This window comes from Littorina saxatilis, linkage group LG16 (assembly GCF_037325665.1).
Source record: "Littorina saxatilis isolate snail1 linkage group LG16, US_GU_Lsax_2.0, whole genome shotgun sequence".
In the NCBI taxonomy this organism is placed as follows: Eukaryota; Metazoa; Mollusca; class Gastropoda; order Littorinimorpha; family Littorinidae; genus Littorina; species Littorina saxatilis.
The window spans coordinates 24,476,058-24,493,557 of record NC_090260.1 but is presented as its reverse complement, the minus strand read 5'-3'; the positions used below and the strand labels follow the sequence as shown (position 1 = coordinate 24,493,557).

Here is a 17,500-nt window from a genome sequence, read left to right as displayed (position 1 = left end):
CGCGTATTGGCCTTCGTATTAGGGTTACCAAGAAATGCTGGACTTTCTTGTAAAAGGTAAAGGGACACTTCTTCATGTAAAATCTGTCCAGCTCAATGTCTCAGATCTGACCAGGCTCTTACAAGAATTAAGATCGTTTATCCACTTGACCATATACCATAAATCAACACAGTGACTGCTTGCTGTGGTCAGTTGGAATGTATACTAGCTTACTGCACGCTACGCCGGTTTGCATGAAGGGCAGCAACAAGGACCTCCATTTTGGAATTTGTGTTCATAAATTTAATTTCTTAAAAATCCATTGGTGTGTGTGTGTGTGTGTGTGTGTGTGTGTGTGTGTGTGTGTGTGTGTGTAGTGCAAGTGCACTAGAAAGGCACTGCACCCAGTGCCGCCTCTTAGGTAACCATCCACACATATAGGTGTGTGTGTGTGTGTGTGTGTGTGTGTGTGCGTGTGTGTGTGTGTGTGTCTGTGTGTGTCTGTGTGTGTCTGTGGTGTGTGTGTGTGTGTGTGTGTGTGTGTGACTGTGTGAGTCTGTGTGTGTGTGTGTGTGTGTGTGTGTGACTGTGTGTGTCTGTGTGTGTGTGTGTGTGTGTGTGTGTGTGACTGTGTGTGTGTGTGTGTGTGTCTGTGTGTGTGTGTGTGTGTGGTGTGTGTGTGTGTGTGTGTGTGTGTGTGTGTGTGTGTGTGTGTGTGTGTGTAGGTGTGTGTACCAAATTCGTTCATTAAACATTTCGACTGAGCACAGAGAGCCCCCAGGTTGATCATTTTTGGTATGTGACCAAGTGGAGGGATATTCTTGTTCCATGCAAAAGCCTGGCCAGATATGAGACCTTTTTCACGAGAAGGAGCATGCCTTTACCTGTCTAAACATACTGCTTCAAGGTCGCCCAAAAAGACAAACTCGGTGTTTCATGTTAATAACTAAAAACTTGACTAAATGTAAAAACAGGGTAAAGTCATCCGACTGGAAGGACCTCAAAATACGCCCCAAAACAACAAACTGTCTTTTGTCTAGAGTACGCCCCTCCTTTCCACAGCTGTATATCAATCATAATTAAAAAGTAATAACATTCACAGCATGTAAACTCACCTTTTTGTTCATCGGAAAGTCAGGCACGTTCAACATTGCTGCCACACCGAAGAGGAAGCGTCTAGATCACAGATGTGTAAATTATTGTTGTTTTGTGTTCGTGTGGGTGAGGGTGAGGGTGAGGGTGGGGGTGCAGGGTGGTGCGGGGGTTTGCCTGGTATGTGTGTGCGTGTGCGTGCGTGTGTTCGTGCGTGAAAAGGGTGAACCTAGCATCAGTGTTTGTAGTATATTATCATGAAGCACACGCCACTAACACATCTCGTATCGTGTCATTATCAAACACACACACACACACACACACACACACACACACACACACATACACACCCACCCACCCACCCATCCACACACATACTCTCTCACACACACACACACACACACACACACACACGCACGCACACACACACACACACACACGCACACACACACACACACACACACGCACGCGCACACGCACACACACACACACACACACACACACACGCACGCACGTACACACACACACACACACACATACACACACACGCACGCACACACACACACACACATCTTTGAGACACACTCCACTATACAGTGTATATACATATATACACGAATAAATACTCGGCCCAAAATCATTTCATGCCCTTTACATCGTTGTATATCCGAAGCCCCTTAACCCCATTACTAACTCTTTCGTACGTACAATTAAAATTCTGAAATAATATCCCGTAACCCCAAAATTGTGTTTATATGATTAAAATCCGTTCACATGCAATAACATTTATAACTAACAAGGAATCAAGATACAACAAAAAACAAAGGATATTAGTACAACTATTAGCTCTCGTGAGTTATATTGCATACCCACAGCGAGTCTTGTTACTCAAGTCAATTGTGACGATAATGTTAAGTCCACAATTAGTTATATAATTTAATGCAATCTACAATGTCTGTCAAATTGACGGTTATTCAGTCTCCAAAACAGTAGGCAAACCTATACATTTCCAATCATGTCGAAAACCTTTTAAATTTCAACCAACCAGGACCTTAACTTTCAGCGTATAAGCCTGCTTCCAGATAATTATATGATGAGTATGAGCAACGCATTGCCGGTCATGCTTTGAGTACAAGAAACAAAGCTACAAAGTCTGTAGCAACCCTTTATTTTCCCCAGCATATCCCAAAGCGATTTACATTGCAACCATGCATGAACTTAACCTTCAGATTACAAAGCCTGCTTCCAGATATATGATGAGTATAAGCAACGCATTGCAGGTCATGCTTTGAGTACATGCCTCATAGGGAGGGGGTGGGTATGGTTTACTTTGAGCAGGTCGGTTTCAGTTTTAATAAACAATTCTAGAGAAATGTGTATCTTATATTTGAGTCTTTCGTGTTTTAGACATTGATGCATTAATAGTTTTAACGAGTTGCCTTTTGTTTTATCATTCTGGTGTTTATCTAGATGTGCTGTGTATCTTATAAGAAGTTCTTAAAAGTTCGAAGTTATTTTAGCATATAGGTTTTTTATGGTCTTAACAGTTAAACATGTATTACGTTATCATTAAGATTCATGCTTTGTTAGCACTAAGCAGTTGTTTTTAATCAGTCTGGTTTTCTCTTGTTTTCATCTTATGAACATTCTAAATGTTAGACTAACTTATTGTCTTGTACAGAATAACAACTGTGTGAATGGTGCTATACTGAATGAAAGAGTGTGACATGAAGTTCTTGTACATCATTGTAAAGAGTGTGAATGACGTTTTAGTTTAGATGTCAAGCGCTTAGAGCAAGCCTTTTTAACGAAAGTTTTTGATTCAGCGCTATATAAATGTTCTTCTTCTTATTATTATTATTATAAGAAACAAAGCTACAAAGTCTGTAGCAACCCTTTATTTTCCCCAGCATATCCCAAAGCGATTTACATTGCAACCATGCATGAACTTAACCTTCAGATTACAAAGCCTGCTTCCAGATATATGATGAGTATAAGCAACGCATTGCAGGTCATGCTTTCAGAGTATACACGAACAAAAGCAACAATGCTTGTAGCAAACCTATAGTTTTCTCATCATATCTCAAACCCTGTAAATTGCAACCCTACAGGACATGAACCTGCAGTGAACAAGCCTGCTTCCAGATATATGATGAGTATGAGCAACACATTGCTTGTCATGCTTTGAGTGAATACAAGGAACAAACCTGTTGGCAGACCGGGCCCACCGAGTGTAAACTGATTGGCGACATCTTCAGACACAGGCAAAAATTAACATGAGCTGACTGGCTATATATAAACTACCCGTCATAAAATCAAAACTAAACTCATTGTAAACGTACTGGTAACATCTTCAGTTACCGACAAACATCAAAGGACCGTTAGATGTCTGGTAGATAAAATGTTGAAATAATTCAAAGTCCAATTATCACTTGAACAGAATACCAAAAAAAGATATTGTTTCCATTGAGATAGAACAAAATTCACTAAATTGACGAATCAATAGAAGACAATTCAGAACAATAAAAACAGACCTGATACACATAATCGTAGAAAGAGCAAATACATTTAAATCCGAAAAGCTATTGCTACACCTACAACAGAAATACAGCTAGGGCTCGACATTCCTAAAGCAACACAAATGCTAACTAAGTATGACGTCTACGTCTGTTAAGAGCAAACAACTAAAGGTACCGGAAACAAAACTTGAATAGAAAATCTTCTTAACAAGTAAAATTAAGAAATATACTATGAACACGTAAATAGATACATAGATCAATAGATAGATAGATAAATATGATCATCTGAACGAAGCCTACCTGCTGAGACGTTGGTATCTGCCGTCAATTGGAAGTTGGTGTTTACAATATTATCTGAAGACAAGGAGCAGAAGATGCAATATGATTAGGTCACATGCACGAAAGGGGGGGGGGGCGTAATACAATTCAATATCTGCCTGCCCAAACTGCATCGCTAACGATTCTTCCTTGAAAGATGTGTACAAAATATTGGTGTATTATTTGACAGGTAGTTCCAAATACTGCTAACATGGAACAGCTTCCAGCCAAGAGAGTAGATAAAACACTGCAATGCCAAGTCCAAACCAGCCTACAGACGAAGAAAGAACGTCAAACTCGATGAAAACCCGAAGGCATGCGGTAATATAAGTAGATATCTGCAAACCAAAGGATATAGTCTCAAATGTCTTGAAAGGCGTATGCCCAGTCTTACGCAGAACAGCTTCCAGCCAAGAGAGTAGATAAAACACTGCAATGCCAAGCCCAAACCAGCCTTCAGACGAAGAAAGAACTTCAAACTCATAGAAACACGCAGTGGTGAAAAATCACGAAGAATCCCTTAATTCTAATCTTTAGATTATCAAATGTTACACAACATTACAGAAAGGCAAAGGAAATACTGTATATGTACAAATATATTCGCACATAAGAGAAAGAGAGAGAGAGAGGGAGAGAGAGAGAGGGGGGAGAGAGAGAGAGAGAGAGAGAGAGAGAGAGAGAGAGAGAGAGAGAGAGAGAGAGAGAGAGAGAGAGAGAGAGAATGAGAGAGAGAGAGAGAGAGAGAGAGAGAGAGAGAGAGAGAGAGAGAGAGAGAGAGAGAGAGAGAGAGAGAGAGAGAGAGAGAGAGAGAGAGAGAGAGAGAGAGAGAGAGAACCGTTGGTTGCATTACTAAAATGCTGCGGCTGCTTGCTCTCCTTACCAGACAAATGACGACGTATGTACAACTAGTGTAGTTTCCCTGTTTACAAATCCTACGCATTGGTAACGCACAAGTTAGTTTAGTCGCGCTATAGTTTTGAGACGAGCATTTGGCTTTGCCTTAGCCGCTAGGGTCGTAGTAACTTACACCTCTTCGTATCAGTCTGCCCTGTAGGCGAAGACAGTTGTCCAGAACAGCTCGGTGCAGGTTCCTTGAATGAGGGTGCAGTGTTCGGTATAGAACTGAGGCGCGTCAGCCGCGACGGTACCTGACCTAAGGGGCTCCGCTCACATATGTAACTTCAGCAGGACCGACGACGCACTGCAGCTTATCCCAGCCCGCTACACGTTGCATGAAAGGAAAACAGGCAGTACTCGTCATGATCCCTATCGCAGCATAAATAATAGGCCGTGCATCGTCTGTGCCGCTGAAACTGCACATTTATATTCTGCCCTTAAACATTGGCGGGTACTGCTCCCAGCCCCGCACACGGCACTGTAACCATTCCCCCTCCCTTCACCTCTCTCGCCACCATCCGCCCTACCCTTGGTCTCATAACTGGGTAGTTATTTGCGTTGTTAGCTTTTTACATTTAGTCAAGTTTTGACCTATGTTTTAACATAGACGGGGGGCGGGAATGTAGCTCAGTCGGTAGCGCGCTGGATTTGTATCCAGTTGGCCGCTGTCAGTGTGAGTTCGTCCCCACGTTCGGCGAGAGATTTGTGTGTGTGTGTGTGTGTGGATGTGTGTGTGTGTGTGTGTGTGGATGTGTGTGTGTGGATGTGTGTGTGTGTGTGGATGTGTGTGTGTGGATGTGTGTGTGGATGTGTGTGTGCGTGTGTGTGTGTGTGTGTGTGTGTGCGTGTGTGTGGAGCGATTCAGAGAAAACTACTAAACCGATCTTCATGACATTTCACACGAGAGTTTCTTAGTATATATATCCCCAGACCTTTTTTTCCATTTTTTCAATACATGTCTTTGATGACGTCATATCCGACTTTGGGTGAAAGTTGAGGCAGCACTGTCACGCCCTCATTTTTAAATTAAATTGATTGGAATTTTGGTCAATTAATCTTCGACGAAGTCCGGACTATGGGATTGCATTTCAGCTTGGAAGCTTAAAAATTAGTTAATTAGTTAATTTTCAGAAACAGACTTAAAAATGATTGCATTGTATTCCTCATCTTCTCCTTAATCAAAAACTATATAGATATTATGTCAAGATATGTCAAGTTAACTCTACAAATGTGCTCAGAATGAAAAAAAAATAGGTTCAGTAAGTACTACGGACACGTGCTTCGCGGAGGCGAGCGTGACCCGTCTCGGTCTTCGGTATGGTTAGTCGAGACTATTTTAATATAATCTCGACGATGACTGTATTTTTTTTTTAGTGTTAATCTGTTACTTTGATGCCGACAGCTTGACTAAATGTATTTATATCGCTTCACGCGACTTGTTTGTTCTGCTAATAGCTCTAGACATGTGTTTACACAGTACGAGTTAATGTCTTTTATGAATTGCGTGTTTCTCGCCCTTTAAAGTGTGTTGGTCTTTAACAGACATATTACCGGCACGGTTGGCCTAGTGGTAAGGCGTCCGCCCCGTGATCGGGAGGTCGTGGGTTCGAACCCCGGCCGGGTCATACCTAAGACTTTAAAATTGTCAATCTAGTGGCTGCTCCGCCTGGCGTTTGGCATTATGGGGTTAGTGCTAGGACTGGTTGGTCCGGTGTCAGAATAATGTGACTGGGTGAGACATGAAGCCTGTGCTGCGACTTCTGTCTTGTGTGTAGCGCACGTTAAATGTCAAAGCAGCACCGCCCTGATATGGCCCTTCGTGGTCGGCTGGGCGTTAAGCAAACAAACAAACCAAACCAAACAGACATATTTATGAATTTTGCTTGTGGAATTTCAAAAAGTAGTACAGGTCAACCTGTATGTAAAGACCTAGCTCATGAATGGGTCAACAAAAAGAGTCCCTATGGAAAGGTGACTTATATAGGGAAGAAGCTCGTCGGGGATCCTTTCAGGTGGTCGCGATAGACAGGTGGTCGTTGTAACGGGGGTGGCCAGGACAGGCTAGACTGGATATTAATATTTCTTGTCAAAATGAACTCGACATGTGCGTTTATGTGTCTCTTAAAATTGTTCTTTCTTTTGCATTGGTTTGAGAGGAAAATCTGTTTTCTCAGAATGTTTCAAAAACAAGAAATTCTTTCGAGGTAGGAAAAACACCCCCGTTGGTCAAAGGGAAATAACCATTCCCACTGCCACCAACTGAGAAGGTTGTTTCCCTTTGACCATTAATATGTCACTCTACAAGGACTTATAGAATCTTAATCCACCAATAACTCCCTAACCGTGTGTTTGACTGGTCCCAATTTTTGTAAGGACTGCCTCAGGAATGTATAGAACCTGTTCACCAAGTTTGGTGACGATCGGTCCGTTCATTCTTGAGATCTATATGCGAACACAAACACACAAACACACAAACACATCGAGCGAAACCTATACACACCCCTATACCGGGGGTGTAACAATAGTGCGGGCAGCTTCGCGAAGAATACTTTGCATAGTCGACTTCTCCCGGTGTAACACGAGAAAATGACTCCCACGAGATTTTTACTCCGGAGTAAACATTTCGTACGAAAAAGTTACTCCCTTTACGAAAAAGGCACTCCCCCATTTCACGAGAAAATTACTCCCCAAGACAGGTGAGTTCCGAGTAAACATTTCGTACACAAATGTTACTCCCCTGACGAATAAATAACGAATAAATTACTTCACCCAAACACAAGCAATTTAACTTCCCATGCCAGGTGTACGAAATTTTTACTCCCTTGTCCCCTGTTAGTCTTGGTGGTGGAAGGGGTGGAAGGAGGGTAGCGCGACATTCGTGTGCGCGAGATCACTTATTGGCATTATCCCTTCGCCCGCATCCCATTTGTGCATACGATATTTTTACTGGAAGTAAAAAAAATGGGGAGTAAAAATTTCGTGGAGGGAGTAATTTTTTCGTGCCGTGTGGAGTTCTTTTCTCGTACGAAAAGTGTACTCGGAGTAAGAATTTCGTACGAAATATTTACTCCGGAGTAAATTTTTCGTGGAGTAAAAATTTCGTGTTACACCGGTTAAGGACAGGCCTACAGGCTAACATTCATAAATCGTTTCGCATTCAGGTCACTTGCTTGCATACTGTCACAAAACAACGTCTAAGACCAGGCCGCAGAGAGGCGGGAGCGAAAGGGGTGACGTGACGAACCCACGTCACCAGTCGTGTTCACAAGGTAACAAACGACCTCGACAGTCTACTGTAATCTGTTCACATCAGCTGCGAACAATGGTAGTTTCTTTACGGGAACAAGACTACAGTGATGGCCGGTCGTCATAATCACACCAGCGAGCAAAGTGACGGGTCGCAAGCGACGCAGATGTCTGGAGCTTGGTCAGGAAAACAAATGTATGCAGCGTATATTGTGATAAACAAATCCTGGCTTGTGCGAATACACAGTCTCTGTTCTGTTTAATAATCTAAGCTTTCTTCGTTGTGGACGTCAAGGCAGACAGCCAAGCGTGGCCCTACTTTAAATCCACAGTCCTTCCGGTTAGCACGGTCACCGTATCAAATCTGGTCAGGTTTTTACGTGAGACAAAACCAATCCTCCTCTTGGACATATACTAGAAATCAGCTGCCTGGATGCTTTCTGTCCAGAGTGGGAATGACGTGATGAATTCATTGCTTAACTGCCACTTGAGTCAATCCGCTTGGTCAAATACAGAGAGTAGTCTAGTCACGAACAACGGGTAACGGTCGGTCTCGCGTGACACCTGGTAACACGACGAGTTGCTAGTGTGACAGATCGTGATACGAGATAGAGAGAGATAGAGAGAGAGAGAGAGAGAGATAGAGAGAGAGAGAGAGAAAGAGAGAGAGAGAGACTGAGAGAGAGAGAGACTGAGAGACAGAGACAGAGAGACAGAGAAACAGAGAGAGACAGAGACAGAGACAGAGACAGAGACAAAGACAGACAGACAGAGAAATGGGACAGAGAAATGGGACAGCCAGACGGACAGACACGCAAGAACCAAAGAAAAATCACGGCCTTCAATGTCAACCGTAGGCCCACACCACCCCTCTTCCCTCCCGTCCCCCCCACACCACCCCTCTCCCCTCCCGTCCCCCCCACACCACCCCTCTCCCCTCCCGTCCCCCCCACACCACCCCTCTCCCCTCCCGTCCCCCCCACACCACCCCTCTCCCCTCCCGTCCCCCTGCACTCCCCGTCCCCCTGCACTTCCCGTCCCCCTGCACTCCCCGTCCCCCTGCACTCCCCGTCCCCCTGCACTCCCCGTCCCCCTGCACTCCCCGTCCCCCTGCACTCCCCGTCCCCCTGCACTTCCCGTCCCCCTGCACTCCCCGTCCCTCTCCCCTCCCGTCCCCCTGCACTTCCCGTCCCCCTGCACTTCCCGTCCCCCTGCACTCCCCGTCCCCCTGCACTCCCCGTCCCCCTGCACTTCCCGTCCCCCTGCACTCCCCGTCCCCCTGCACTCCCCGTCCCCCTGCACTTCCCGTCCCCCTGCACTTCCCGTCCCCCTGCACTCCCCGTCCCCCTGCACTTCCCGTCCCCCTGCACTTCCCGTCCCCCTGCACTCCCCGTCCCCCTGCACTCCCCGTCCCCCTGCACTCCCCGTCCCCCTGCACTCCCCGTCCCCCTGCACTTCCCGTCCCCCTGCACTCCCCGTCCCCCTGCACTCCCCGTCCCCCTGCACTTCCCGTCCCCCTGCACTTCCCGTCCCCCTGCACTCCCCGTCCCCCTGCACTCCCCGTCCCCCTGCACTTCCCGTCCCCCTGCACTCCCCGTCCCCCTGCACTCCCCGTCCCCCTGCACTTCCCGTCCCCCTGCACTCCCCGTCCCCCTGCACTTCCCGTCCCCCTGCACTCCCCGTCCCCCTGCACTTCCCGTCCCCCTGCACTCCCCGTCCCCTGCACTCCCCGTCCCCCTGCACTCCCCGTCCCCCTGCACTCCCCGTCCCCCTGCACTTCCCGTCCCCCTGCACTTCCCGTCCCCCTGCACTTCCCGTCCCCCTGCACTCCCCGTCCCCCTGCACTTCCCGTCCCCCTGCACTTCCCGTCCCCCTGCACTCCCCGTCCCCCTGCACTCCCCGTCCCCCTGCACTCCCCGTCCCCCTGCACTCCCCGTCCCCCTGCACTTCCCGTTACTCTCCAGTGAATCATAAACCATTTATCCTGGACCGCCAACTAGCTCTCTCTCCGCTCTTTCTCTCTATTATGAGGTAGCGGCCACTCGCATTTAGGAACCTACGCTTACATGGTCTTTCAGAAATCAGGGGGATGTCATATCCGGTGTCGATTGTAAACATGGACGAAGTTGCCGAGGTAAGTTCTGAAAATGCTAAAATAAACTCAGCAAAAGTGCATATGGAACATGTTTTTCGATGAGTTTTGTTAAGTTTAGTTTGGAGTTTTGGAAAATCCAGTTCATTGTCACCTCCCATTGTCACAAATAACTGGAGCGTGCTTTCTTTTCACTGTCTTCGAATCGCTGGCCTTTCAAACCGGACGTCACGCGCCCCTGAAAGTCGAGAGTCGTAACCTCGAAGGGTCACGTGACGAGTTGGCGGTCCAGGCTATTTGGTCTATGAGAGAATGCAGCAAAAAAGCGCGAGGAGTTAGACAGGTAATAGTCGGTCTCGCGCGCATGACACCGGGTAACGTGACGATATGCTAGCGTGACAGATCGTGTCGTCACGCGTGACACCCTTTTACCCCCCCTCCCCCCTACCCCCACTCGCCCTTCTTTGCTAAAGTCACTGGAGGGTATTGGGAAACGCAGTGAGAGTGGAAGGGGGAGGGAGGATCCAGGGGGGGGGGGGGGGGTGGATGAGACGGTAGACAACGCAGTTTTTTTTCTCTCTCTGTCTGTCTGCCTGCGCCCCTCACCCCCCCCCCCCCACCCCCTCGCTCTCTCTCTTACAGAACAGACCTACGCAGACAGGTTTATCTTAGCGTATTGGTTTTAATGAATTATTTATCTATTTTTTAAATGTTTAAATTTACTCATTGACTTATGTATTTTATTCTGTTAGTATTAACTTTTTTTTCTTGATCTAATTATTCATTTGTGTATTTATTGTTTAATTTATTCATTCATTATGTTCTTATTTTGTGATAAAATTGCATTTCAGTAATATTTGCATTTTATTTGCATTGTAGTATTATACGTTAAGGCTTCTGTCACACTATAGTAGAGAAAGCAAAAACACAAAAACATAAAGAGAATGGAGGAGGGGGGGGGGGGAGCAATAAACCAAACAGGAAGTACATCGTTAAATCACACACTGTGACAAAACTGTTGTAAAACCCGATGTCGTAAAAGTACTGTACAGTGTTAAACTCTGTGCTCATTTGTCAAATCTTCAGTGTAAGTGCAATTAAAATTATAGAGCTGACAGCTGACGTTGCTGGGTTAATCGCTAATCATGAGTTACGTCATGTTCTAGCTTTTAAATGGCTTTGTATTATACCTATGCTCTGTCGAGACTGTTGTATGAACGTTTGTGTGTGTGTGTGTGTGTGTGTGTGTGTGTGTGTGTGTGTGTGTGTGTGTGTGTGTTTCCGTATGCAAAGGGGAGGGGTAAGGCAAGGGTGATAATGGCTAGGAAGAAGAAAGACAACAATTGCTTATGTAAACGATGGTGACGCAGATGGTTAAACCGACGGATCTGTCATAAATGTCGTCCTCTTTTGTCCACAGGCCTACATTGTCATTCTGCACTTCACGTCAGTACACTTGGATTTTTGAATGTAAGTGGTGCAATGAGATTTAAGAATAGAATTGCCGGGTTAAGCGTCGTGTTTTGTGTCAAGTGCAAGGTCAATCAGATTGCAGCAACACAAAAAGCAGGACATCGGCGAGTTAAGAGAGAGAGAGAGAGAGAGAGAGAGAGAGAGAGAGAGAGAGAGAGAGAGAGAGAGAGAGAGAGAGAGAGAGAGAGAGAGAGACACACACACAGAGACAGAGACGGAGGTATTTCTTTTGTTTCTGCAAATTGTTTTAGTCTCGAAAACATAACGACGGTCATAATGTCAAAAACTTAGTGCCACCGAAAAGCCGGGCACAAATTAACGTGAACGTCAAAGAATACAAGGGCGTTAGTAATTTGTTTTGCACGAAGGAATAACCTTGGACCTCAGACAACACCCCCCGCCACCCCCCCCCCCTCCCCACCGGATAACCAGAACTTTTCACCTCCTTTAGTGGGCAAAGGTTGAAGGAAAAAACAGCAAACAAGCAAACGTCTAGCAAAACAAGAACATACATATGTCACCAACAGTGACAGATCTACGCATCATTTCAAAAAGGAAACAACACATCCGTAATTATCTTCTTCACTTTCGGGCAAACACGAAGACACGCATGAGAATGTTGTCGATCACATACAGACACACACATACGTGCACAGAGGCAATTGAACAGAAATACAAACAGACAGATAGACGGACGGACAGACAGCAAGACAGACAGACAGACAGACAGACAGACAGACAGACAGACAGACAGGGAAACAGACATACAGACACACACACACACACACACACACTCTCATACACGCACACATACAAACGTCCCCACCCCCCCCCCCCCCCCCCCCCCCCCCATCTCCGCCCCCCCCATCTCCGCCCCCCCCCCCAACTACATATGACACAGTGGTTAAACCAACCGGAATAAACACACGTGACCTGCATCTGTGGCGTGACCAGAAACAGGAAGCCACATGGTATTCTCGCTTAAAAATAAAGACACATTAATATGTCAAGGAAAAGACATATTTAGACATAGAACACTTTATTATCTCAACGAGAAACTCAGGTGTGATGTATCACAGCATTACAACCTACAACATACAACGTATGAAAATAAATAAACAAGTCGCGTAAGGCGAAAATACAACATTTAATCAAGTAGCTGTCAAACTCACAGAATGAAACTGAACGCAACGCAACGCAGCAAGACCGTATACTCGTAGCATCGTCAGTCCACCGCGCACGGCAAAGGCAGTGAAATTGACAGGAAGAGCGGGGTAGTACTTGCGCTGAGAAGGATAGCACGCTTTTCTGTACCTCTCTTTGTTTTAACTTTCTGAGCGTGTTTTTAATCCAAACATATCATATCTATATGTTTTTGGAATCAGGAACCGACAAGGAATAAGATGAAAGTGTTTTTAAATTGATTTCAACAATTTAATTTTGATAATAATTTTTATATATTTAATTTTCAGAGCTTGTTTTTAATCCGAATATAACATATTTATATGTTTTTGGAATCAGCAAATGATGGAGAATAAGATGAACGTAAATGTGGATCGTTTTAGAAAAAAATAATTTTTGTTACAATTTTCAGATTTTTAATGACCAAAGTCATTAATCAATTTTTAAGCCACCAAGCTGAAATGCAATACCGAATTCCGGGCTTCGTCGAAGACTACTTGACCAAAATTTCAACCAATTTGGTTGAAAAATGAGAGCGTGACAGTGCCGCCTCAACTTTCACGAAAAGCCGGATATGACGTCATCAAAGACATTTATCAAAACAAGGAAAAAAACGTTCGGGGATATCATACCCAGGAACTCTCATGTCAAATTTCATAAAGATCGGTCCAGTAGTTTGGTCTGAATCGCTCTACACGCACGCACGCACACACGCACACACACACACATACACCACGACCCTCGTTTCGATTCCCCCTCGATGTTAAAACATTTAGTCAAAACTTGACTAAATGTAATAAATAATATTTAATATTCCTACTTACACTCAGAACGTAAGCAAGGATTGTGTTCATTATGTGGAAGACAACTTACGGTGACAGGTTAAACACGTTGCCACGCCCAGTGACATACGCTCTTATGGCGGAGTCACACCAAGACGATGCACGGCCAGCGCACTGAAAATATCGCGAAAAATTGATATTTTGGCCAGTGCGTTGTCGTTCGCTGGGTGTGCGTCAATATGCGTTACTCGTTGGTCGAGCGCACTAGACCAATGCTACGCATGCGTTGTCATTCGCTGTGTGCGTTGGGATTTTTTGAGCATGCACAAAAATGTGCTTCTACAAAAAACCGCGGTCACACAACGACGCACTGATCATTATTATCCATTTTTGATTCATTTTCAGTGCGCTTGCCGTGCGTTGTCTTGGTGTGACTCCGCCATTAAACTAAAGGCATTGTCCTTCCACTGTAAACGTTTCGGTTCATCACCACAGATCTGTCCGGGATTCGCCATGAATAAGACCATCCCTCCACTTGGACGAATCCTCAAAATCAACAGTCTGGAGGTTTTTGTGCATAGTGGGAATTTGCTTTATGAATTTATTCTTGCAGGCCCCTTATAATGTGAATCTGTAAGGGATGGTCTTATTTCATGTAACCGCTAACCCAATCTGAGAAGGTTAAGTGCTATCCCTAATCGTTTTCGCTCTACTCTAGTAAACAAAATTCAGCGATACGACCAAAAATGGGTAAATGTTAACCTTGAACTGATTCCGTATGGAGTACTGTCCCTTTAATATGCGCAACTACAATCGTCAGTACCATGGACATACAAACGTGTATTGTTTTAAAGATGTTAACAGTGCCTCGCCCAGTAAAAAAACCATCCAGAACTTCCAACATTTTTAAATGTTTACAGCATGACACTGTTGTTTAGAATGCATACGTTTTCGCACAATGGGACACACAAAAGGACATTATTTTATGACCCTCCACCACGAAATGAGTCGCATGTCACCCCGCGCGGTTCTGCGCTAGGCTTGATATAAGTCCGAGGAGTGTCTGGTAACAGTGTGTGGGTCACCTTAGTCACAGGCTTATAACTCAAACAGTTTTTGCTCTTTTCTAAAACGGTTTTCACCACTGGATAGAGCATAAAAATCTCGTTATGAAAATGTAAAAATATGAAAATCATGCATTGGTGACATGCGACTCATTCCGTGGTGGAGGGTCACATATTTGATATGAGCAGTTACATTGTATTCAAAGTGAAAAGGCAGTCTTGCGGGGACAGGTTTTGAGCTTTAACCTTCCAAGTAAAACACGCCCAACATTTCTGAAAGAACAGAGCATTGCACTGTTGTTTAGAATGCATACGTCTTCGCACGGTTATACACATTGGACATTTAAAACACAATGTAACACACACAAGAAAATATCTTATATGAGCAGTTATACTTAGAACGTAAATGTACATTATATTTAAAGTGAGAAGGCAGTCTTGCGGTGACAGGGTTTGAGCTTTAGCCTTCCAAGTAAAACGCTCTCCGCATTTTTAACATTTGTAACATTTAGAATGCATAATTATATTTCCTACCGGTTCTATACGTTAAAAAATTAAGATACAGTGTACCACATAAAAGTTCATATATAATATGCGCAGTTACACTCAGAACGTAAGAGACGATTTCATTTCAGATGTGCAAGAATCCTGCGGTGACATGATGAGAGCTTTAACCTTGCCCTGCATTTCTAGCATTAACAAGAAATTCCTCCGAGGTAGGAAAAACACCCCCGTCAAAGGGAAATAACCTTCTCAGTTGGTGGCAGTGAGAATGGTTATTAAATGGTTATTTCCCTTTGACCATTAATATGTTCCTCTATAAGTCCTTGTAGAATCTTAATCCACCAATAACTCCCTAACCGTGTGTTTGACTGGTCCCAATTTTTGTAAGGACCGTCTCAGGAATGTATAGAACCTGTTCACCAAGTTTGGTGACGATCGGTCCGTTCATTCTTGAGATCTATATGCGAACACAAACACACAAACAAACACACAAACACACAAACAAACACATCGAGCGAAACCTATACACACCCCTATACCGGGGGTGTAATAAATGTGCGGAGCATTGCAATGTAATTTAGCATGCATACCTTCCCGCCCGGTTGTACTCGTTTACAAATCATGACCCACTGTGACGCAACGAAGGAAAGAATTGAATATGCGCAGTTTTCCAGCACAGTCAACGTGAAAAGAAGTGTTGTACTAAAGATGCGGAAATGTTTTTACAGTGACAGGCTTACAGTTTACCCCGTTTCAAGGAAACACTCTGCATATCTTAACGTGTAGGTAATTACACTGTTGCTAGAATTTAGACTGCAGCAGAATTGTAAATAGAAAATGGCCTTTATTTGAACGGGTACTATGTTGGGAGTCTGATGAAAAAAAAACCCAATAAAAAAAAGATCAATGAAGAAGGATGCTCGCCGCCTATTAAAAAAAAAAATTAAATAAATAAAGGAAAAAAAGAGAAGGAAAGAAAAGAAGGAAACAGCAAAAGGAGAGCTGAAGCAGCCTGCATGCAACTGAGGTCAAAAAAAGAAAGAAAAAAAACAGAAAAAAAAACTGCAGCGGCACATGTTTCCCACCCGTTGATACTTCCTCCTTAGGAGCAAAATCGCTTGGCTTGAAATTTAAGCTTAGACTGAAGTCTTTAAGTCTCAACTACCACCACGCCCAGTTCGACCCCATCCACCTTCTTCTTCTTCTTCTTCTTCTTCTTCTTCTTCTTCTTCTTCTTCTTCTTCTTCTTCTTCTTCTTCTTCTTCTTCTTCTTCTTCGTTCATGGACTGAAACTCTCACGTTCACTCCTGATTTTGCACGAGTGGGTTTCTACGTGTATAGCCGTGTTTACCCCGTCATTCAGGCAGCCATACGCCGCTTTCAGGGGAGCCCCATCCACCAAAACTACACGACCACTTCACATCAACCCATACACCTCCCTCCTTCCCCTCCCCACTCCCACCCATACTTCCACGCTCAGACACCCCCCCCCCCTCCCTTAACCGCACCGACATCCATTCTTACCTTAACGCCCACACCAGCCCTTACCTCATTATTACCCACACCCACCCCTAACTTCACTCCTAAAGCAGTCCTAACCAGAAACTGCTGAAGCAAAAGCATACCAAACGCAAATTATTCAGGACAGAAATAAGAAGCAAAATTAACTGATTTAGGTCACGTACACGGAAAGGGCAGGGCGAGGTTACACAAAACACGCAACCATGACAGTAATACGACAAACATCTATCTGTATTATGTATTACTTTCCTCGAGTAAAGAGAGCGAGAGAGAGAGAGAGAGAGAGAGAGAGAGAGAGAGAGAGAGAGAGAGAGAGAGAGAGAGAGAGAGAGAGAGAGCGAGAGAGAGAGAGAGAGACAGACAGACAGACAGACAGACAGACAGAAAAACGGAAAGACAGACAGAGCCACTGAGACACAGAGAGCGAGACTGAGAGAGCGAGAAAGAGAAAGGGCGACAGAGACAGAGACAGAGACAAAGAGAGACAGAGAGAGACACACACACAGACAGACAGAGACGGAGACAATGAGAAATAGATATATAGAGAGGAAGACAGACACAAAGAGAGACTGCGGGAGAAAAAGGCAAGAACTATAGCCTTCAAATAATATATCTTTGCACAGGCATGGGCTATGTATGTGGATTGCCATAAACTCCAAGCAACGGGTTTGTTCACTTAAAGTCCTTGCCAATGTTTTTTCTAAACAATTGTACATCATTTAATCAGCACCTTTAAGACACCTTTGAGACACCCTTGGAGTACTTTCTTTTGCTGGGGGATTTGCTTAATCAATCAATCAATCAATGACGCTTATATCGCGCATATTCCGT

General features: G+C 44.6%; 1 protein-coding gene across 2 annotated transcripts in view; it reads right to left on the bottom strand.

Moving 5' to 3' along the window:
- The window catches only part of LOC138950636 (PE-PGRS family protein PE_PGRS26-like), a 61,519-nt gene that overhangs the window by 30,400 nt on the left and 13,619 nt on the right, over nucleotides 1-17,500 (bottom strand). The window contains exons 3-4 of one of the 2 annotated variants that reach the window (XM_070322345.1): nucleotides 3,891-3,944; nucleotides 3,279-3,323 (exon numbers count right to left, since the gene is read on the bottom strand). The exons of the other annotated variant lie outside the window; for it this stretch is intronic. Of the exons in view, the coding sequence (XP_070178446.1) occupies nucleotides 3,279-3,323; nucleotides 3,891-3,944 (99 nt within the window). The remainder of the gene's footprint in view (nucleotides 1-3,278; nucleotides 3,324-3,890; nucleotides 3,945-17,500) is intronic. 2 annotated transcript variants of the gene reach the window in all.